The sequence below is a fragment of the Eretmochelys imbricata genome, chromosome 27 (genome assembly GCF_965152235.1).
Source record: "Eretmochelys imbricata isolate rEreImb1 chromosome 27, rEreImb1.hap1, whole genome shotgun sequence".
NCBI lineage: Eukaryota > Metazoa > Chordata > Testudines > Cheloniidae > Eretmochelys > Eretmochelys imbricata.
In genome coordinates, this window is record NC_135598.1 from 15,820,444 (window position 1) to 15,844,062 (window position 23,619).

At 53.3% G+C, this 23,619-nt stretch overlaps 1 protein-coding gene across 1 annotated transcript; it reads right to left on the reverse strand.

Annotated features, from left to right (window-relative positions):
• Positions 1-74: 74 nt before the first annotated feature.
• Positions 75-22,402, reverse strand: VAT1 (vesicle amine transport 1). The gene is made up of 7 exons (XM_077806020.1): positions 22,054-22,402; positions 12,722-12,804; positions 10,360-10,567; positions 9,688-9,858; positions 9,491-9,580; positions 7,889-8,130; positions 75-1,417 (listed from the first exon to the last, which is right to left on the reverse strand). The coding sequence occupies exons 1-7, from the start codon at positions 22,400-22,402 to the stop codon at positions 1,316-1,318; spliced, it is 1,245 nt and encodes a 414-aa protein (XP_077662146.1). The 3' UTR covers positions 75-1,315.
• Between the last annotated feature and the right edge of the window lie 1,217 nt (positions 22,403-23,619).

A 23,619-nucleotide genomic window follows, 5' to 3' on the forward strand; every position in this document is an offset into this window, starting at 1 on the left:
CAGAGGCCATGGGGACAGCCTGGGACTAGGGGAGAATCTGAAAAGCCAATTAAAACTGGAGTGGAAAGTGAAAAACAAAAGCCAGGATCTAACCAGGCGAGAGCCTCACGCCGGCGGGTTCGACAGGTCTAAGCCCAGACAGCGTGTGACTCACTCAGAACCACAGGCTGGCCCTCCAGGGGGAGGATGCCAGCGCAGACTTTACTGGGCCTGCTCACTTCTAGAGCTGCAGCATCCCCCTCCTAGCACACACAACCGCAGAAGCAAAGGCCGACCATGAGGCTTGTTTTGTCCCAGTCTTGCAGACACCTTTTCACATTTGCAGCCCTTGGTAACAAACACGAGGGTGAAGTTTAGCCTGACGGACATTCAGAGCCCAACGTTAACAAAGCACATAGAGCCAACACAAATGGGTCAGTCATTTCGGAGACACTGCTGAGTTCTTTCAGTCTCCAGACCCAGCCTTGACCACAGAATTGGTTTAGACTTTCCCTAACGGTTTGGGAGCAGAAAATGGACGAGAGCAAATTGTTGAATTGAAATTTCTCTTTAGTATTCATATAGCACCAGCCTAACTCCTCCTCAGGATACATGCAGCGTGAACAGAGAAGGAACAGCAAATTAAAAAGCTACAGCGTGACCAGCATGTAAGATACTAAGCTGGGCTTAGAAAAACTGGCCTTTTGCCAGCTGATTGGCATTAAAGGCCTAGGACTGGGGGTGTGGGGAAGAGGAGGGGGAAGAGGAAGGGAAGTGTTGTGACAGCAGGAATAATGGCAAAGAAATAACCAGCACTAGAACAACGTAAGGTCTGATGTTTTTTTCCTACAGCAATTTCATTGACAAGCATCTCTGGCTTGGCACATTCGTCTGTCGAACGTGCATCTTAAGACTGCAAAAAGGGCTCGGTTTCTATGGAGACAGTCAATGGTTGCCATAACAATTTGCGTTTACACTTTGCAGCAACATACTACGCAGCCATTAGTCACTGACTGCTTGGAGGCCAGAGAGGCGCTGCCAGAGAAAAAGAACTTGGTTTGGAATTTGGGAAAGGAAATATAACAACCAGGTGAGAAAAGCAGGGCTAAGGCTGGAGGCATCACATTCAATGTTACACAATCACACCTGGGAGAGGCTGGCTATGGCAGATGCATATGATTCACAACCCAAGGTGCTCACAGTCCTAGAACTGGCTTTAAAAATGTATCATTCCCTTAATGGGGAAGATGGCAGGGACTGAGCCGTCCATTCCCAGGTCCCAAAAGGGTTAGGAGTTAAACCACAAATTCACAACCTGCAGACAGGTCTCCTTGCTTTAGTTTTCCTCTTTTTTGGGTTCTTCCTTCGGCAGTTCAGGAACTAGGATGACTTTCCCAACGTTCTTCTTCTCCTGCATCTGCCTCATGGCATCGGCCACCTAGAAAGAAAGAAGTCCCGTGAAAGGAGATCCACACCTGCCTCGCTGCACCACTCGGGCGACATGCCAGCCCAGGGGTGTCCACACAGTGACGTTTTCATCTACAGCATAACCACGGGTCAGCAATTGCTGGACATTCACACATCCCACACAACGGAGAATGCTGGGTACTCCTGGGCAGCTATCCCACACTGCCTCGACAGGGGAGAGCGCGCTCAGAGCACATGGGCCCAGGGCAGCGCACTCCAGGGCGTCCCACTGAACAGAGAGCCGGGAGGAAGGAGGAATATGTCCAACAGGTTACACTGGCACCGCTAGGGCTTCTTGCGACACAAACAAACTGTGCCAAAACAGCTACTGAGAGACAGCCTAGTGTCAGGAAGGGAGAAAAGCATGTAGCACTAGGCAAAGGCCATACAGTACCATCAGTCTGGAATCAGTGGGGAGCTCTGCCTAAAAAGGTACAGCACATTCTAGCCCCCAGCATTAGCCATGCTGCATCAGGGATGAGCCATGTCTGCAGATGACCGTGCCACTCAGTGGTCACCACCAGAGAGGAGAGCGGACAGGGCCATTGGCGCACCTTGCAGGGACATCTTATGCTAGCCACAAGGATCCTGCTGCTTTGAGCCCCAGCTGGAGTAACCGGCAGTGCTGCCGAGTCCAGCCGCCCTATGGTGAAGGCTCCCAGAACATCAGGCTTGGACAGTTCCATCTCTAGTCAGTTTGGAAAGCCCGGAAGAAGCAGTTTGCCTTCAGCTCCCTGGAAGGCGCTGTCCTCGTCACCATGCCAAGCAGACATGCTGATGAGATGCTCATGTTCGCCTGCATCTCTCTGGGGCACCGCGCTCCCTCATGCACAGACCACTGGGAGGTGCCGGCTCATTGCAAAGTGGATGGCCAGATCAATGCAGGCAGAGCAGAAGCTGTTTGCTAGTAATGCAATCAGAGTCCCATTACGAGCTGCTCTTTCCGGCAGGAGGAGATCAGCACAGTGATGCACCGGGACCACATGCCTCCTGCCAGAGTTAATTTAAACAGACTGCAGGGAACGGGAGGAAAGGGAGATCAGAACCAAGGGCAGGGGAGGCCGACATAAGATGTTTTACCAGGTAACTAACTAACTAACTACCTGGTAAGCACCTGAGTGTCTCCCCGGCTCCGGAAGGGTTTCCCAGCTGCATCCCCCACACCTCACAGAACGGGACTCAAAGAAGGGCCCCCTCCATGGCACTTTCCAACACAAAGCTGACAGCACGGTCTTAACATCTAGCAGGCACTTCAGTTTGGGCAAACATCTCCCTCACCCACTGTCGAGTCAGGGCAGGCTTGGGAAGTCCCAGGACTGGGCAGGAAAATGCTCCTGGTGCATGTTCAGGGCCACCATGCTGGGTTCTAAATGGGGTGAGCACCCCAGCCCTGCCTCCACTGTCTGTGGTGTCTCCATCCCCGTAGCTCTAGCTGAATGCTTCAGCGAGAGCATGGCACAGGCACGAAGCATGTATTGCTCCAACCAGTGCTTGGGCCAGAAGCCAATCTGACACCAACGGCTACGAGCTAATGCACACGCTTTGCTAGCAGCAAAGGGGCTACAAACTACCATCGGAAAGAGAAATCTGCTCCTTCCTGCAGCGACGTCCCTGCCAAATCCCTCTCTCCCCCACCCCTGGAGACTGGCTGCTCTAGCGTAGCAAGCGCCCTCCTGCCGCGCCGTGCTGGCCCTTCGGGGAGACTCAGCTAGTGGAGAGAGAGTTCCATCACTCTTCTTTAAGCCCTTTGCACCTCTGTATTTTGGGCCCAGGTTACTCCGAGACCCTCTACGGGAATCTCCCCCCATCTCTTTTGGCTTCTGCTGTCGAGACCTGAGAAGCAGCTATTCTTTCTGGGTGAAGGGGAACAAGTCACCCAGCTCTGCTCCTCACTGGAGAGGACTTCTGCCCCTGGCTGGGCCTGAAGGGCTAACACACTTCCATGCATTACTGTCCATTCACTGACAGCGGAGATGACTTGGGTGGCCTCTGCCCAACACCTATGAGGCAGCCTGGACAGTTAAGCTCAGAGAAGCAGAGACTTCCTGGGCCGCTCTGAGCTCGGGCAGCCTGACGTGCTTAGACTGAAATCAGAGCTATATCGGCAGGCTCCAGAAGCTGCTTGGTAGAGTCCAGCAAACTCCTGAGACTTAACCCCTGGCTCCCACGATTGCTACTGGCCAGCAGCTTTCGGGTAAGAAAGCCACTCCAGGCTGCCTGTCTTACAAATCAGCTCCCCAGTGGAGATTCTGGCCCACTCGGCAGGAGGGGCACACAGCTCCCTCCAGCCCTGCTCTTGAGCACGCACTCTTGCCCCACACGGTGATGTTTGATCTCAAGGTCTGGAGCTGTAGAGGAGGGTTAAGCAATTCTAGTGTATGCCAGAAGCTGACAATCTCTGCAGAGAACAATGGGCAATACGATTAACAGAACCACCACTATCTCCAGAGAAAACACCATGTGACCGCAGCTTAGCCAGACAATCCCTTGCTCTGGGCAGACACAAGGAGCTCAGGGAGAGTCAGCAGTCAAGTGGTCATTTGACTACATTCCAGCCACCTTATGTATCTCCTTTGAAGACAGACTTGATTAAAGGACTTAACAGCACCACAGCACTCGCCCCAGGCTTGGAAAGGAGTCAGGGTTTTTTTAAATGTTGATTTCAGTTGCAGATAGATTTCCAGTTGGCAATTCTTCAACAAAAAAAAAAAAAAACCTTCAAAAACAGACTCCAACATGAAACTGCAGAACTAGAATTAATTTGCAAACTGGACACCATCAAATTAGGCCTGAATAAAGACTGGGAGTGGTTGGGTCATTACAAAACCTAAACCTGATTTCCCCCATACTAATTTCCCCCTACTGTTACTCACACCTTCTTGTCAACTGTTTGAAATGGGCCACTTTCATTACCACTACAAAAGTTATTTTTCCTCCCTTGGTATCCTCCTGTTAATTGAATTGTCTCGTTAGACTGGCCTCACACTTGGCAAGGCAACTCACATCTTTTCATGTATTTATACCTGCTCCTGTATTTTCCACTCCACGCATCTGATGAAGTGGGTTCTAGCCCACGAAAGCTTATGCCCAAATAAATTTGTTAGTCTCTAAGGTGCCACAAGGACTCCTCGTTGTTTTTGCTGATACAGACTAACACGCTACCCCTCTAAAACCTGTTTAAAGTCTTTGGAGCTGTGTTGTGCCTGAAACCAAGACATGTTGTGGCAGGCACTGTGCCCACATCCCAGCTCATCTTCAAACCCAGAGTCCCATTCATTATCAGTCCCGTGCACCTCACTCCCAGCTCTGCAGATGCCCCTGAATCCCGACCCACAGGACCCCTGCTATCCCGGTCCTGGTCTCTCGCTGTGAAGTGACAAAGATGTCAGCTCTTTTCTCAGAGCCCATTTCATCTGAAGTCATTGTTTAACTCTGGACTAGGTCACAAATGGTGACAGGAAACCAGTGCAGTAATTCTCTGCCATCCTCCAGCCAGGCATTGTTTTCTGATCCTCAACTCTTTTAGGGCCCTTTAGAATACTTGGTTTGGGAATTTTTTCATCACACTGTTAAAGACCATTCTGCAGAGCCATCATCGCAAACTATCGCTGTGCTATGTGACTGAGCGGAGCAGGGCAGGGTCTGTGTCAGGAGAATTCTCTCGTTAGCAACGCTGGTTTGAATCCACCTATTACAACATGCGGGGTTTAGCAGAAAGATCTAGTTTCGTAAGAGCTCCCCCAGCCCCAGAGACAGCTCAGGGTGGAGAGCCCAGAGTCTACAGCAGAATTTGACTAGACATAAGGATGCACCAAATGCAGAAATGTGTAACAGCCGTTTAGGAAGCCGCAGTCTCACTTTGCAGCATCTCCACTTTGTTCTGCTGCCTCAGTTTCCAATCAGCAGAAAAATCTGAGGGTAAAGCAACAAAATGACCCACCCACCCACATACAGTTTCCTCTGTAATTACTGAGCAGAGATTCAACGCAGTCTCTAGTATGACACGCACAGCACACGCCCCACATGCAGTGTGCAGCGCTGCTGTTTGTAATTAATCAATGTAACTCAGCCCTTTAGCCCTTTCTCCGTCCACAGCTTGGGAACGCCTCGAAACCTCAGTCTAAAAGGCACTTAAAACAAGAAGAAAGTGACTTAATTCTCCTGCTCTTTGTATGCTCAGTGTTCCCCTTTCCGCCCCCCCGGAAACGAGCGGGTCAGGTACCCGCCCCTCTCTGCAGAGAGGACACGGGGGCTCCCAGCAAAGCTTTGCTGGAGAAGTGGAGGGAGTGTAAGCGAGGGAGAGCTCAGGAATTTACGCAAGTAACAGCCCACGGGAACTGCTGGCCTCGGACGTGAGAACACCTTCCACCGAGGTGCACCTGGGACCCAGGCTGGGCCTTCGAGTGCAGAGGCTGCACCCGCAGTGCGCAGCCAGGGACTCGGGTAGGTCCACAGCCGGCTCCAACACTCCCCACGCCAAGGATGAGAGCATCCAATACACCCACAACTCCCAACGGCAAGCACAAGCCTGGCCACACTCCTCCCATGGCCACTCCCAACTCCCCCTTTGCTTTCTGCAGGGCAGCCTGTGCTATAGGGCAACACTCCCACGGCTGGGAACAAGGCTCCTCCTCTACGTGGGCTGGCTGCTTAAGCAGAGAGTTCCCAGGGCACACTGAGCAGCCCTAGGCACAGACAGAGAGTTACTCTGCTAAGGGGAAGAGAACAAGCACGGATGTCTCCCACTCAGAGCGAGGAATCTGCAGGACACAATAAGAACACATACTCAGCAGGATACGCCCCCTTCTCCCCACCCTCCCTGCAGGGAGAAACCGCAGCCCGTGCCAACCCAAACCCAGTGAGGAGCATGTAGGAGCCAACAGCTGTCGAGTGAAATCAGTACATTGGCCTCTTCCCCAGGACTCTGCCGTCCACCGCTGCAGCGGGGTTCCCCTGCTCTGGCCCCAGGGACTCCGCGGCCCCAAGGCCTCACAGCACTGTACAGGGGACTTTGGGGTGAAGCTACCTGATGTGCAAGTTCACTCTCCAATTCTCCTGCACACACACACCTCTCTGATGAGCTGCGATTCCAGGCTTACCACACATGGACCAACGGAAATCAGTCATGCAGACACCCAGCACATTACCAGCCCCTAGAGGCCTCCTGCATTTTACTCCAGATTCCCCCAAGGTCTCTGCTCCAAGATACCACTTAGCGCTTGGCACTCTCTGCTCGCTCCGTTACCACTAGCAGCCACACCTGGCTCTGACACTAGCAATCCAAGCTGAGTTCCTGCTGGTAGCTCTCTGCCTGGTGGAGAGGAGATTCATTAATCCTGTGAACAGCACCGATCTTGATAATCTGCTTCAGTTTACACCATAGGTGCTGGAACAAGGAGTGCGGGGGATGCTGCTACACCCCCTGACTTGAAGTGATTTCCATCATATGCAGGGTTTATAATTTGGTTTAATGGCTCTCAGCACCCCCACTGTACACATTGTTCCAGCCCCCCTGGTTTACACTGCTGAATACAAGTTCCCTAAGCAAGTCAGTGTCTCCTGTAATCCACAGTGCCCCAATTTAAACCCATCCTCAAGGCTCCAAGATCCAATCTCCATCCTTCCAGTTTGGACTGGGGGGGAGGCAAGTAGAGGTTAACGCACTAGGAGACTCCCTGCAAGAAAAGGGACGATGCTCCTTAACCAGCCAGAGCTTTGGGGGAACAAGAGGGCTTGAGCACTCCTTCACCTCTGGCCTAGCTTCCAGGGTGGAGCTCGAACCCAGGTCTCCCAGGGGAGATCAATTATTATTTGAATTGTGCTAGCGTGCAGTCGAGGATCAGGGCCCCACTGCACAAGGCACAGGGCACACACAGTTCCTGCCTCAGAGAGCCTGACGCTCCAAATCCAGTGGAAATCAAAGGGACACTGGGCACAGAGTGCTGAAGGCTTCAGCCACTTAGTTCAGATGCCAGTCACCCAGCCAGTTCCAGGACACGCTGCACTGCTCTTCTCTGCATGAGAGCACTGCGGGGGGAGAGTGGTGGTCTTGTGGCTGAGACTGAACTGGGATGCAGGAGATCTGGGTTCATTTCCCAGCTCTGATGCTCCCGGTGTGACCCCCGGCCAGACACTTAATCTCTCTGGACCAGTTCCCTGTCTGTGAAATGGAAATAATAATATTCCCTTCTCCCACCCTTTGTCTGGCTTGTCTATTTAGATTATAAGCTCCCTGGCTCAGGGACTCTCTCAATGTGTCCAGATCCAGCACATGGCACAACGCAGCCCATCTTGGTTGGGACCTCGACTGCAAAACAAAACCAATCCCAGAGACCGTGACCCAGAACTCTGCCGAACCCAGCCAGGAACAGGAGCAGCAGCTTTCCCTGCAGCACTCTCTCTCTTACGGAGGCTGCCAGCCTGCACCACGACTCAGACTCACCTGCTCAAAGGGCCATACGGAGTCTATTTTGGGTTTGATTTTGCCCTGGTTGTACAGGCTAACCAGCTTGGCCACAACACTCCCAATGAGCTCAAATTCTTCATCCATGTAACCCAGGTGGTAGCCGCACACGGCCTTGTTGAGGTGCAGGAGCTGCAGAGCGTTGATACTGAATTGGTTCCACCATGTCTTCGCCATGGCCACCAGGTTCTTCTTCTGCCCAGTGAGCAAGTTGGCCACCCCTAGGAGGAAGTCAAGGCCACAGTCACGCTCAGAGCTCTCAAAAAGCTAATGCATGGTGAAGAACCCAGTGCACCAGATCTAAGACAGCTCAGAGAGCACAGAGTACTCGCTCGACCTGCACACTCAGGATCAGGTAAGGCCAGGATCTACCAAAGAAAGGCAGAAGCAAATAGGCTTTGAGTGATGCAACAGAGACCCCTTTGGGCCAGCAGATGTGCAGGGTCATTGCTAGGGTAAGTATTCAAAACCGGACAGTTTCTTATCTTAGGACAGGCAGCAAGTTAACACAGCTAGATTTAGGTGCCAAGCCAGTGAGACTGGTGCAACATCAGAGTACTGCTGATGCTAAAATGCAGCCAGCCGTGTTGGCCGAATCCACCCCAAGCTAGGGTTTCGGAGCCTGGCCCGCTGTAATGGTTAATCCTGCCAAAACACTCTGCAGTCCACAGAGTGAGGAGGCCAATGCCAAGGGAGGGAATGCAGTCAGCGTGAGATTCCTGCATATCCCGTCGGGCTGTGTGAGGGCTTTGTCTGTGGGGACAGAATCGCTGTGTTTTGCAGCTGGGGAACGGAGAGAGAAGTATTCGGTAGCTTCAAACCGCGTCACCCACACACCCCACAGAAAAAAAAGTGAGCTTCTGTGAGTGCTGCGAATTAAGTCAGCCTGAACCAGGATAAACTCACTGCAACTGATCCCGTGTGCAGGACACAGATCCCACTTCACCCTGCATGTGTGTATTCGAACTGGGAAACAACTCTCTGTGCAGGGGAGATTTGATACCGGAGGCAGAGGTCAGCGTATGGAGTGGAGTGAATTGCATCTCTCAGGCAGGGAAAGAGTACAGGAACCTAGGGTTGCAGCTCTCAAAATGAGCCATGAGCGAACCAAACCCCCAGTAGGAATCTGGCTCTCTCACCTGTGTGATCCTCCAGACAGAGCAGAATCTAGAGCTCAGACTAATGTGGTAACCAGCCACAGTGGGCTGCTCTCCCTCAGGACCTGGCTAGGGGAAACCAGTACGAGTGCTCTCATGCAGAGCCACCCCCCAGGCGCTAATGCATAACCCCACCCTACAGGGAATCTGGCCTGCTGACGTCAGCCAAGGGTCTCAAACTGGGGGTCGGGACCCCTCAGGGGGTCACGAGGTTATTACACAGGGGATCGCGAGCTGTCAGCCTCCACCCCAAACCCCGCTTTGCCTCCAGCATTTATAATGGTCTTAAATATGAAAAAGAGTGGTTTTGATTCGTAAGGGGGGGTCGCACTCAGAGGCTGGCTATGTGAAAGGGGTCACCAGGACAAAAGTTTGAGAACCACTGATCAGCTGTTCGGTAGACACATCATTCCCTCATACTTACCATAGGTTATGAGTTTGCCCATTGGCTTCAGGAGGTTGAATGCTTTGGACGTGTCCGATCCTCCCAGTGGATCCAAGACAATGTCGACTCCTAGAGAGAGTTTGCACAAAGAGTAACAGGCTGTTTCCTTCCATTTCCTGAGGGATAGGCCTGTAGCGGGGTAGGGGAGCCCTATCCCACCCCGTCCCTCACGGTACCTTTGGGGGAGATCTTCCGGACCTCCTCCACGTAATCCATGCTCCTGTAGTCAATGGGGTGAGCGACCCCGCTTTCCCGGAGGGCGTCATGCTTGGAGCCAGAGGCAGTGCCAAAGATGGTGACATTCTCCACCGTCTTGCAGAGCTGAACGGCGGCCGTTCCCACCCCCCCTGAAACAGGCAGCAACGGGGGAATTAGAGGCGCGGGCAGGACATAGGAGACAAACCAGCCCCCGGCTGTGGTGCTCCCCCCTCCCCGGCACACACACACCTGACTCCATGCCACGGCTCAATCTGAGCACGAAGGGTTTGTCTGCGGCTCAGAAAAACTCATGCTTTGAGCCTAAGAGCTTGATGGCCTCAGGCGAACTAATATGGCCCTGGGATCTGCCACCTCACTATGGCGCTCAGGGCTTTAATACAATCAGACCCATCTGATTTTACCGTGTGCCATCCAACAGGCCGGGGTGTGGATCGGATCAGCCAATAGCGCAGTGGGATATTTTGCCAACCCAGCACCTGTGTAACTGATCTGTGTAAGCCTTTATATCAGGGTCGTCAACTCTTTGTCCAAGAGCCTAAGTCATGTCCCCTCCCAGCAGCTGGACTGGCCGCTCTGAAGCCAACTCCCCATAGGCTGAGCCCCGTCGGGGCGTGCTGGGCGTACGTTACCGGCAGCCATGTGGATGAGGATGCTCTGGTTGGGTCTCAGGTTCCCAAAGTCAAAGAGGATCATGTACGCCGTGATGTAGTTGACCAGAAAGGCGGCTGCTTCCTCGAAGCTCATTCCGTCCGGCATCAGGAAAGTCTGATTGGCTGGGACAGTCACAACTTCCTGCCAGAGCCCTGCCCTGGCCAGCACCATCACCTTATCACCAACCTACGGCCAGAGAGAGAGAGAAGGAGGGCGGATAGTGGCATGCTCTGGGTCGGCACGGAGGTCACACCCAGCATCCTGTGCATCCCAGTCTGCACTTAGCCCACAGCACTCAGCACAAGCACCAGGTCTCCAGTGCCTGGACTGCTCCTGGTCTCTGGTTGGGAATGCCGAGACTCTCTGCCTCCTCCACAGACTCAATACACGTACAGCCATCCCCCTAGCCAGGCTCCCTGACACGACCCTACTCACTGTGGCAGCCCGGCTTGGTGTGACATACTGGACTGGAAAAGGGAGCAGCAAACTTCTGGAGTTTAGTTTCACTTAGAACATGAAGCTTGGGCTGAAACTTGAGGCAAGGCAGGGAGGGGTGGGGGGGAGAATTCACAAAACAGGGACCAAGGAGTTGTCCAAGGCCTCGAGCCATTCTGTGACACCTGCTTCCCTTTGAGAGTTACCTCTCTAACAGGGGCCTTGTCTGCTTGAAGGCAGCAGTGTCTTGGGACCGTGTGATCTAGCGATGTAAGCATGACACCACAGTGGAGAGAATTTGTACTTTCTACTTTGCCAGGCAGCTCAGAAGACTGACACATGGACTCACTTCAGGTTTTCCGTTGGCTCCTAGTGGCACAGTGGTTGGTGTAAACTCCTTAGGGCAGAGACCATTCTCATTGCTAGCTCTCAAACAATAACAGGATATCCAGCACTTTAACGATGTTGAAATGGATACAGACATTGTGCGGAAAAGCCCAGCCATGGAGCTGAAGCTATACCATGCATTTCTCTGCAGACACTTGCAAATTCCTCTCTGGTTCTACAACTTCTGCAGAGATTCCTGCACTGGTTTATATACCTGGCAGTTCTGACTTCTCCAGGCATTGCAGCAACATCACTGTTCTAAGCAGCACAGAATTTTCCCATGAGGCAGGCCAAAAGGAATTTGAAGAGCAATTAGCAAAGGACTCAAAAACTATTAGCAACATGTTTTTTAAGTACATCGGAAGCAGGAAGCCTGCAAACAATCAGTGGGGCCACTGGAGGATTGAGGTGGTAAAGGAGCACTCGAGGAAGACAAAGCCAACGCAGAGAAGCTAAATGATTCTTTCAATAGGTTGGGGTGGCCAAACTATGGCTCTTGAGCCACATGCGGCTCTTTTACCATTAAAGTGCAGCTCAAGGGGCCCCCCTCACACTCCCCCCATTCTCTATCTACCAGACTGGGGGTGGAGCTCGGGACCTCTGCCTTGAAGCAGGGTGGTGGGGTCGGGGCTTCTGCTCTGCAGGGGGGCGGGTCTTGGGACTTCAGCAAGAGCAGGGCTTCAGCCCCAATTCCCGACAGGCATTTCCCATGGGGCTGAAGCCCCGAGCCCCAGCAGGTGCACCCCAGCTCTCAAACTTCTGAAGATTGTTATATGTGGCTCAGAGGGTCAGTAAGTTTGGCCACCCCGGCAGAGGTCCTCACTGCAGAGGATGTGAGGGAGATTCAGGAGCCATTCTTTTTAGGTGACAAATCTGAGGAACTATCCCAACCTGAGGCATCAATAGAGGTGGGTTTAGAACAAACCGATAAATTAAACAGTAATAAGTCACCAGGACCAGATGATATTCTCCCAAGAGTTCTGAAGGACTCAAAGATGAAACTGCAGAACTGTGGAATGTAACCTGTCATTTAAATCAGCCTCTGGACCAGATGCTAACGTGACTCCAATTTTTATAAAAGGCTCAGAGGCGATCCCGGCAATTACAGGCCCATCAGCCTGACCTCGGTACCTGGCAAACTGGTTGAAACTGTAGTAAAGAACAGAAAGATCAGACATCGATGAACACAATTTGTTGGGGGGAAGAGGCATTGTGCACTGGAAAACCTGACTGCAGGGGCTTCAGCGGCCGTGGAGCCCAGCCAGAGGTGGCTCAGCAGGGAAGGGCGCCCGTCGCCTAGGGGACGGAGCAGCCCCATGCTCACTGGGACCAGGACCAGGGGCAGCGGGGGGAAGAGGACGCTAAGCCCCTGCCCAGGGGGCCGCTGCGGAGCCTGCAGGTTCGGCTGGAAATTGCTTCCCCTCCCTACTCCAGCGTTTCTCTGAGGGGTGGCAAGGCTCCCGCGTGCCCGTGTAGCGTCCACCTGGCACTGGCAGGGGCTCCGGGCGGCTTTGGTACATGCAGGGCTTGGTTCCTCCTGGGCAGCACCCCATGTAGGAGAGTCTTGGGCTTTCCTGGGGTGCTGGCCCGGCCAGAGGCAGCTGGGGAGGAAGGAGCCCGGTGGGCAGGCTACAGGTGTGCTGAGAGCTCCCGCCAGGGGCTCCACACAGCGCTGGGCACAGGACGCGCTCCACCGGGGGTTTATGGAAGAGCAGTGGGGATGGTGGTGGGTGAAGGGGCAAAGTGGGGGGAGGACAGCGAGGAGGGGAGCATATAAAGGGTCAATGGATGGGCAGCACAAGCAATGTGTGGGGCGGTCACGTGACGCCCCCCATCCTTTCAACTGTGCTCCCCACATCACCTATGGGTCAACATATCCATAAATGATCTGGGAAAAGGGGTAAAACAGGGAGGTGGCAAAATCTGCAGGCGATACTAAAGTACTCAGGGTAAAGTCCAAAGCAGACGGAAGAGTTCCAAAGGGATCTCACTAAACTGGATAACTAGGCAACAAAATGGCAGATGAAATTCAATGCTGATCAGTGCAAAGTGATGCACATTATGTTTTCCAATCCCAACTATACCTATAAAATGATGGGGTCTAAATTAGCTGTTACCACTCAAGGAAGATCTTGGAGTCTCTGTGCTTAGCTCTTTGAAAACATCTGCTCAATGTGCGGCGGCCATCAAAAAAGCGAACAGCATGTTAGGAACCATAGGAAAGGGACAGATAATAAGACCACAAATATCATAATGCCTCTGAATAAATCCATGGTACGCCCACACCTGGAACACTGTGTGGAGTTCTGGTTGCCCATCTCAAAAAAAGATATTAAAAATGGAAAAAGGACAGAGAAGGGCAACACAAATAATTGAGAGGATGGAACAGCTTCCCTATAAGGAGAGATTAAGAAGACTGGGACTGTTGAGCTTGGAAAAGAGCCGACTGAGGAGGGAGATGCTTAAGGCCTATAAAAGCATGACTGGTGCAGAGAGAATGACTAAGGAAGCGTTATTTACCCCTTCACATAACACAAAGACGGGGGGGGGGGTCGTCACCCAATGAATTTAATAGGCAGCAGGTTTAAAACAAACAAAAGGAAGTACTTCTTCATACAACACACAGTCAACCTCATTGCCAGGGGATGCTGTGAAGGCCAAAACTATAACTGGTTTCAAAAAAGAATTAGGTAAGTTCCTGGAGGATAGGCCTAGGAATGGCCTATTAGTATCTGCTTTATATCCACAGACCATGTTTGGGAGCGTGGATTGGATGTGGATACAGATTTCATAATTGCACAAGGCTCTAGCTATTAGCCGAGATGGTCAGGGATTCAACCCCATATTCTGGGTGTTCTTAAGCCTTTGATTGCCAGATGCTGGGACTGGATGACATGGGATGGATAACCGATAATAGCCCTATTCTATTCCCTTTGAAGCATTTGGCATTGGCCATTGTCAGAAGGCAGGATACTGGGCTAGATGGACCATTGGTCTGACCCAGTATGGCTGCTCTTATGTTCATAGCTGAATTTGTTTGCGTGTGGACAGAGGCTCCTAGGCAGATGATTGCACTGGGTTAGTAAGATCTGTCTTTGAATATAGCATGCCCAACTTTAAGGTGCTGTTCAGTCCAGCAGAGTCATCTGCTTCATGCTCTGTTTGCATCACTGTTCATTCTGAATGACTAAGGGAAGGTTAAGAGTGTCCAGACATTCATGCCTGGTGCCTTTCGACTACAGAGCTAGGTGCAGAAAGCTGGCATGGTGTCAGTATTACCCAGCAAAGGCTTGGAGCTCTGGGGCGTGCTTCAGGATGTTATTTAACTGCTCAAGCAGCAACTCTAGCTGTGAAACAATATAATACACTTTGGGAATGCGGAGTTACCAATCACCAGAACTCAAACACTGTCCCAAACGTTAGCTGCTCTCAGAGTCCCAAATGAGGTTGTGAAGGGGGTACTCTAGGAGCATCAGTCCAGGGAGGGAGCGACTAGGAAAGCATTGCATTTTTTACCAGACTTTTTATATTTTAACAGTATGTGCAATGACCAGTTCTAGATTCTTGATGCCTCAAGGGTTTTCTGAAGAAGGATTTTGGGGAAGTAACTGAGCCCCTCTGAACTCTGCACTAAAAGAGGCATGTGACATTTGTTATACGAGTCAGCTGATAAGTCACAAAGGCAATTTCCATATATTTCTCCTCTTTCGGAAGTGATTTCACCACAGAGTCCAACAGTTGCACCAAAAACTCCCTGCTAGGAGGATATCAGCAGGAAAGCCTGTGTAGAAGACAGGTTTCAGAGTAACAGCCGTCTCCTTTTCTTTTTGTGTAAAAGAGATTTCCTTCCACAATACAGGCCTTTGCTTTAAGCTTCTGCTCTTAAGAGAGACCTCAGATAATGATAAGAAATATTTCAACATAAGAGCAGTTTCCAGGACAGTTTGTTAAATGGTCTGACCCTGCAAATCCCGAGGGAATCACAGCTGAAAACAACGTGGCTGCAGGCGAACTCAACATCACAACGGCACTTACATCACGGCTGAAGGATGATATCAACAGAACCAGCTCTACTCTCTGATGGCACTGGGAGGGGGTGGGCAGCGTACAATTAAGACACGTGGAATAACCACTGTATGAACCAACCACATCTCCACAAACTACGTATGCTTCTATCAGATACAAGAATCTGACGTTCTTCAAAGGCAACTTAAGGGTATGCACATGTGGAAAAAGCCTTTCCACGTGGCAACTTGACGGAGCGAATTCTCAAAATGTGCAGCCATTGCATTCAGATGCCACTCAGTAAACCCAAGTGCATGGGGTAAGCTAAGAGCTTAAGTCTGTCCTGCCAGACACCTAAGGAGACCCTCAGATTTCACTTTGCTCTATATTCAGGAAGTACAGAGGACAACACAGTCCTCTCACCTCATGCCGAACTTACTGGACTTCTGCACAAGCTCGAAAGCACGTCTCTCTCACCAACAGAAGTGGATTCAATAAAAGATGTTAGCTCCCCCACCTTGAACCTCTCTTGTAACTTTAAGAGCACAGAGAACAGGCTGTGTACTGTGACACAAGACAAGATGTGTCTACACTGCAGTTAACCACCCGTGGCTGGCTTGTCTCAGCTGATTCAGGCTCGCAGCCAATCTGTGGAGCTACACTGCAGTGTAGATGTCCTGGCTTGGGCTGGAGCCCGGGCTCTGGGACCCTCCTCCCTCGCAGCGTCAGCTAACATGGGCCAACCACAGGTGTTTACCTGCAATGCAGATGTACCCATAGTTTCAGTGTGAGTGCAAATCTTTCAAATTTAGTTTTGCTTCCAGATGCATGAAACCCAAAGCCTCTCCAGTGAGCTGCTCTCATCCCCCCAGACAGGGAGCATCTGTTCCTCGTGTGTCAGGAGGGGGGCCAGCAAAACCAGATAGCAGCATATTGGACAGCAGAGAGGCAGCGGAAAGGCTCATAGCTGTGTGGGTTTGGCATTTACACTTGAGCAAACTGAAATGTTTTCGCTGGGGGGAGGGGCAAGTGTAACGGAATCAGATTTAATAATCGAGGTTTGTTTGAGAGGCTTTGCGAATACATTCCCTAGACACGTCTCAAACGGTCACGACTCTGTTACCCAATGATAACAGGTGACGGAAAAAAACTTGGCACGTCTGTCAATGAGCTACCAAAGCTTTAATGAGAGAAACAGAACAAAGAGGGCATTTCAGTCCGATGAACTTCCAAAGATAACCGTGATCTACAGAGCAACGCCAGAATCATGCTGCATTGGCCTCAGCAAGACCTCGCAGCGGCTAACCTGCTCGTGCCCTTGAGGCCTCGTCAGCTCTAAGGCTGGCAAACAGCGTTTGCAATAGTTGTAGCAATTGCCTTCCACGCTGAAACTGGGGCCAATCGTGTTTTGGCCGCATTCAGAAACAGCGCTCAGGCTGCCAGGTATGGGGTGGAGGGGAGAGCAACACAGGGGTTCTCGCTAACTCCAATGAGCACGCAATTTTGCTCATGCAAAGCCTCATAAAAAAACAGAAATAAGAGCTCCACACTCTTCCATCTGATCTCCCCTCTCTCAAAGACTGTCTGCCCCGCGACACTGCCCTCACCTAGCTCCGACAGAATCTCAGATCTTGGAACCTGGCTCAGGTAGCAGCTTGCTCCAGCCAGCGCACAGAGTTATTTTCCCCTGAGATATCCCGTCCATGCAGGCCACCAGCCAGGTGACCCCTAGACAAAGGGCCTCAGCAGCTGATCTCATATTAGCCAGATTCCCAAGAAGATTCTCCTTTTAAATTAAGTTATAGCTAGACATTTCTTCCTGCCAATAAATAGCCTCCCCCCAGCATGCTGGTGGACGCCTGAAACTGGTTCTGGAGACAATGTAAAATCAACGCCACTGGAACTGCTTACCCCTGAAGCCTCCACTGCTCCTGAGCAATGCATCCTTCATGCTAAAAGAAAACACCATCTTCCTTTGCTGGCAGGAAATCCTGTATTTATTTGGCAGCAGTGTCAGGAAAAAAGGGTTATTGATGCTCTGCATCCTTCACCTTTTACATGAACCCTTTTACCACATGCACAAGCATTTGCCACATACATCATGCACACACACGAGGGGTGGGGGGGTTGAGCACACGGCCTTCAGCTCACTGTAGGATCACAAAAAGAAAAGGAGTCCTTGTGGCACCTTAGAGACTAACCAATTTATTTGAGCATGAGCTTTCGTGAGCTACAGCTCACTTCATCGGATGCATACCGTGGAAACTGCAGCAGTTTCCACGGTATGCATCTGATGAAGTGAGCTGTAGCTCACGAAAGCTCATGCTCAAATAAATTGGTTAGTCTCTAAGGTGCCACAAGGACTCCTTTTCTTTTTGCGAATACAGACTAACACGGCTGTTACTCTGAAACCTGTAGGATCACAGCGTCTTCCCTCCTTTCCTGGGGACAGCAAGGATGACCCCTGTTCAAACAGTCATGCAGCCAGCCACAAGTTTACCGAACCTGGACGCTATTTTTATTTTAAATTTTACTTATTCCCCAAACTGCTGATGTCAGACAGATGCATTCTGCTACTCCAATCTGCTCTGCTGAGAGCCCTTCACCAGCAAGTGGGTATGAGTAACATGTTTCACCTGCCCTGCCCTAGTGACTGCACAGCAATATGTGCTAGAAAGAAAGCCAGGAGGGTACTAACCACTTCTGGATGGGTGTCAGCCACAGGAACGATGGTAATTTTAAGGTTCTACAACCAGTGGTGAATTTCAAGACAATCTTGGAAATGTTCTCCATTTAGTTGAAGTGAGACATGACTCCCAGAACTAACATGTTTATAACACACTCAGGATTGATCTGCCAGACAGATTAACATCCATTTAAACTCTCTGGGAGAAACTATGAAAACAGCAATCTATTAAATAAACCTGCTATTAGCTGGCGAGGGGTGGAAGTGTTTTTAAAAAAACCCAAACTGATCTTTAAATGAAATATATACCGTATGTTGTTCCAGAGCAGATCTAGTACATTAATAGTAAGCTATTTTTATTGCAGTAGCGCTTAGAGGGTCCAGAAATCAGTCCCAACCTTTGTCTATCTAGATTGTAAACTCTTGAGGGCACAGAGAAAGGAATAGAATATAGCAGCTTAATTCCTCAAAATGAGAACTGGACAACAAGTAGACGACAAACAGTAATCAGCTGCACTAAAACTTAAAGACCCAAAAATGAGGAAAGAATCCACAGAGTATGGTCTGAGAGACGCTGCATTTTCCCAGAAAAAGACTCATTTAGGTAGCTTAAAAGCAGATGAAGATCTGTGGTGGAAATCATTACTGCCAAGTATTCTAATGCTCAGATAGCTTAGCCAAGGCTCTTCTCCTTCCCCCTAGATTAAGCCATGTTAGATGCATAGTCAATGTTTATTACATATCTCATAACGATCAGAAACAGGCAGATATACTGTCCCCTGCAGCATATCCAGGTCTGAAACATCATTAAAGCTAACTTCCTCCTTATTGTAGAACGATGCACCTGACAGCAGCTAGAGTGTTGAGACAAAACATCCCAGTCAAAATAAAAACAACCAGTTTGTAATCAACAGTTCTGCCCACTCTAATTTGAAAGCTTCACACCTGCACCTGAGCAAGTCACCTCTCTAGCACACCTGTGTTATTATAGCAGCCAACCATCTCTACTGACTCATCCACAATGCTAGTGGCAGTGGGATTAGAGCAGGCAACCATTAAATAGAAGAATTACATATATTTAGAAAAAGCTAATTAATACAGAATCTTTGTTCTACTATTGAAGAGCTCTTAAGTAACATTCATCAATCAGCTCTGCCCATAAAGACAATGATATAGAGAAACTAGCCTCCGAGATTGATGCGTTAATATGATCATCTCCACAGACCACCTTTGTTGCACACAAATACGCTTTTGATGGAAGCCCCCAAATCAGCGTACACTGCTTTTATTTGAAGACAATTTTGTCGCAAGAAAGTGTGATGTCTGAGCACATATGCCAAGTGCTGGATTTACAACTCCTAATGAGATTGAAATTCTTTGCCATTTAAATTGTAATTCACTAAACCCATTTCTACAAAATGAGACCTCAAAGCAGTTTAATTTAAATCCAGCTTCATGGGAACTGCCCCACCCTGAGTGGGCGGATACACTTTACATTTGTGGAGAAGCAGTCATAGACATTCAGTCCAGCACAAGTAATATAGGCCATCTGGGAACAGTTTTTTCTTTTTGTAACAGTGACAATAAAGAGAAATCATCTTTGCCTAATCCCTGCTGAGAAAAGTAATACAGGGAAAGCGTAATATAGAAGAACATAAGAACGGCCATACCAGGTCAGACCAATGGTCCACCTAGCCCAGTATCCTGTCTTCTGACATTGGCCAGTGCCAGATGCTTCAGAAAGAATGAACAGAACAGAGCAATTTATTAAGGGACCCATACCCTATCATCCAGTCCCAGGTTCTAGCAGTCAGAGTCTTAGGGACACTTGGAGCACATGGATGTGTCTCTGACCATCTTGGCGAACAGCTATTGATGGATCTATTCTCCATGAACTTATCTAGTACTTTTTTTAACTCAATTATACTTATGGCTTTCACAATATCCCTTAGCAATGAGTTCCATAGGTTGACTGTGCGTTGCACAAAGAAATACTTTCTTATGTTTAAAACTGCTGCCTACTAATTTCATTGGGTGCCCCCTGGGGTTCTTCTGATATGTGAAGGGGTAAATAACATTTCCCTAGTCACTTTCTCCACCAGTCAGGATTTTATAGACCTCTCCCATCTCCGCCCTCAGTCGTCTTTCTTCCAAACTGAACAGTCCTTGTCTATTTACTCTCTCCTCATATGGAAGCGGTTCTGTTCCCTAGTCATTTCTGCAGCCCTTCACAAGATTATTCTCCCACTATACGTTGTGCACAGACCAGAAACCTGTTCTCCTGCCTTGTGCTGAACGAAAACCACGTTTCTTTATTGAACTCACAGAATAGATATTGTACCATCACAGACAGGTCTAGCTTCCACTAGTTAACTTGGCCACAGGCATGAGGAGGGGCTCCCGACAGAGCTATTACAAACTGTGTTTGCGGCTTAAAGGGCATTACGTTGGTGGCCACGGGATATCTGTAATGGCCAGTATCAGGGGCCTGAAACGTATCTGGAGGATGCCAATACCTGTTTTATCCCTATGTTGCATCACACAACCAAGGGACTTCAGTTTTTGAAGGCACCTGGCTAGGAAGCGCCCCCCTCACCCAGGCTACAGGATTATTGGCTGATTTATCACCATCTCCATTGTCCTACTGTCAGCCAAGGGCATGGGAACAGTTTGTACAGTGAGGGGGCTGAGCGCCACTGAACCCAACTGTAAACCTGGATGTGCTGGACACCACCCCAAGCTGGGGGCGCGGCAGCCCCCCGCCCCATCCCGGAGATCCGGGACCTGTGCGGTCTGCAGACATTTAGATGCAGCTTGGGGTGCAAGGACCTGATATGCCACAAAGTGGGGGTGCCCCACCTCCCCCATACAGACCCCACAGCAAGGGGAAAATCGCCCCAAACACCCCCCTCCCCACATGGGCGCTGGCCGCTGCCCCTAACAGCGCACACCCCCACCCCGAGACCAGCCGCCTCCGGCTGCAGGCGCGGGCGGAACCCAGCGGCGGGCCCGGCCCCGGGGCGAGCTCGGGCGGCCGCTCCCGAGCCCCCCGGCCGCATGCGCACCGCAGCCCCCATTGTTTCCCGGCCTCGGAGCGGTGGCCGGAATGGGGGGGACCCCCCGCCCCTTTTCCGGGAGGGACCCGCCAGGGCATCGCCCAGCTGCCGCCCCTGTCTGGGAGCGGGAAGGGCGGAGCGCCCCGAGACCGTCAGACGGTCACCAGCCCTGGGCTCGCCTCCCCCGTTCCCGGCCCCAGGCTCGCCTGCCCCGCCGCCCCTGTTCCCCGCCCCCACCCCCGGGCTCGCCTGCCCCGCCGCCGCCCCTGTGCCCCGCCCCCACCCCCGGGCTCGCCTGCCCCGCCGCCGCCCCTGTGCCCCGCCCCCACCCCGGGCTCGCCTGCCCCGCCCCCACCCCCAGGCTCGCCTGCCCCGCCGCCCCTGTTCCCCGCCCCCACCCCCGGGCTCGCCTGCCCCGCCCCCACCCCCAGGCTCGCCTGCCCCGCCGCCCCTGTTCCTCGCCCCCACCCCCGGGCTCGCCTGCCCCGCCGCCGCCCCTGTTCCTCGCCCCCACCCCCGGGCTCGCCTGCCCCGCCGCCGCCCCTGTGCCCCGCCCCCACCCCCGGGCTCGCCTGCCCCGCCACCGCCCCTGTGCCCCGCCCCCACCCCCGGGCTCGCCTGCCCCGCCCCCACCCCCAGGCTCGCCTGCCCCGCCGCCCCTGTTCCTCGCCCCCACCCCCGGGCTCGCCTGCCCCGCCGCCGCCCCTGTTCCTCGCCCCCACCCCCGGGCTCGCCTGCCCCGCCGCCGCCCCTGTGCCCCGCCCCCACCCCCGGGCTCGCCTGCCCCGCCGCCGCCCCTGTGCCCCGCCCCCACCCCCGGGCTCGCCTGCCCCGCCGCCGCCCCTGTGCCCCGCCCCCACCCCCGGGCTCGCCTGCCCCGCCCCCGCCCCCGTGCCCCGCCCCCACCCCCGGGCTCGCCTGCCCCGCCCCCGCCCCCGGGCTCGCCTGCCCCGCCGCCCCTGTTCCCCGCCCCCCCCACCCCCGGGCTCGCCTGCCCCGCCGCCCCTGTTCCCCGCCCCCACCCCCGGGCTCGCCTGCCCCGCCGCCCCTGTTCCCCGCCCCCACCCCCGGGCTCGCCTGCCCCGACCCCGGCCCCGTCTCACCTGGCGGCCGGCGACCCCCCTCGCCCAGCGCCAGCACGGTGCCCGCGCACTCCATGCCGGGGGAGACGGGCGGCGGCGGCAGCCGCTCGTAGAGCCCCTGCCGGGCCAGCAGGTCGGCGAAGTTGAGGCCGCAGGCTCGGACCCGCACGGCGAGCTCCCCGGGCCGCGGGCTGGGCTCGCCCCGCCGCACCTGCACCTTCACCTTCTCGTAGCCGCCGAAGCCCGAGAGCACCAGGGCCCGGTACTGGGGCTCCGCCGGGGGCGCGTCCCCGCCGCCCGCCGCCCGCTGCTCCGCCGGGGGGGCCGGCTCGGCGGGGGCCGGGGGCGCCGCTGCCTCTTCCCCGGACATGGCGGGGCTCGGGTGGGGTCCGGAGCGGCCGGGCTCGCGGTGCGGGGCTCGGGTGGGGTCCGCAGCGGCCGGGCTCGCGGTGCGGGGCTCGGGTGGGGTCCGCAGCGGCCGGGCTCGCGGTGCGGGGCTCGGGTGGGGTCCGCAGCGGCCGGGCTCGCGGTGCGGGGCTCGGGTGGGGTCCGCAGCGGCCGGGCTCGCGGTGCGGGGCTCGGAGGGGCCCCTGGGGCAGCGGCCGGGCTCGCGGTGCGGGGCTCGGGTGGGGTCCGGAGCGGCCGGGCTCGCGGTGCGGGGCTCGGAGAGGCCCCTGGGGCAGAGGCCGGGCTCGCGGTGCGGGGCTCGGACGGGCCGGAGCCGGGTGTGGGGCCCTGGGGCAGCGGCCGGGACCGGCGGGCGCAGGACACCGGGCAGCCGCGGCCGGACAGCTGCGAACAGCTGGGCTGAGCGCGGGCTTGTGGGGAAACCCGGAGCCGGAATCCGGGGCGTGGCTGGAATGAGGGAAAACGTGGACGGGGCGCACGGAGCGGAGCCACCAGCTCCCTCCACGGGGCGCGGCGTCTCACGCAGGGTAGCAGAGGCTGGAGCTGGAAGCCCGGACTCCTGGGTTCTCTTCCCCACCCTGGGAGCGGAGCGGGGGTCTAGCGAGTTAGAGCAGGGAGAGGACGGGGAGTCAGAACTTAATCCACAAGTAAGGACCCCAGTGTCAAACCCAAGCTCCCAGAGAAGGTAGCCAAAGGCCAGCAACAAGCTGGGCTCATAAAGTGCAAATCTGAACAGTGAAAGTCATTAACTATGAAACAGCTTAGCAAGGGTCCTGCTGGATTCCTCATCCCTGCAAATGTTACATCAAGAGTGGATTCAGAGTAACAGCCGTGTTAGTCTGTATTCGCAAAAAGAAAAGGAGTACTTGTGGCACCTTAGAGACTAACCAATTTATTTGAGCATAAGCTTTCGTGAGCTACAGCTCACTTCATCGGATGCATACCGTGGAAACTGCAGCAGACTATCAAGAGTGGATGTTTTTCTAAAAGGGATGCTCTAGTTCAAATAATCTGGATTCAGACCAAATCATGGGACAGACTTTAGCAACATGGTGTTAATCAGCTTTTGAGGGATGGTGGGGAGACATCGATTCTGGTCTTCCTGGGCCTCTCCAGCAACATTCATCACTGTCCACCTTGAGAGAGTGCTGTCCCATGTCAGAGAGGTGGCAGGGGGCC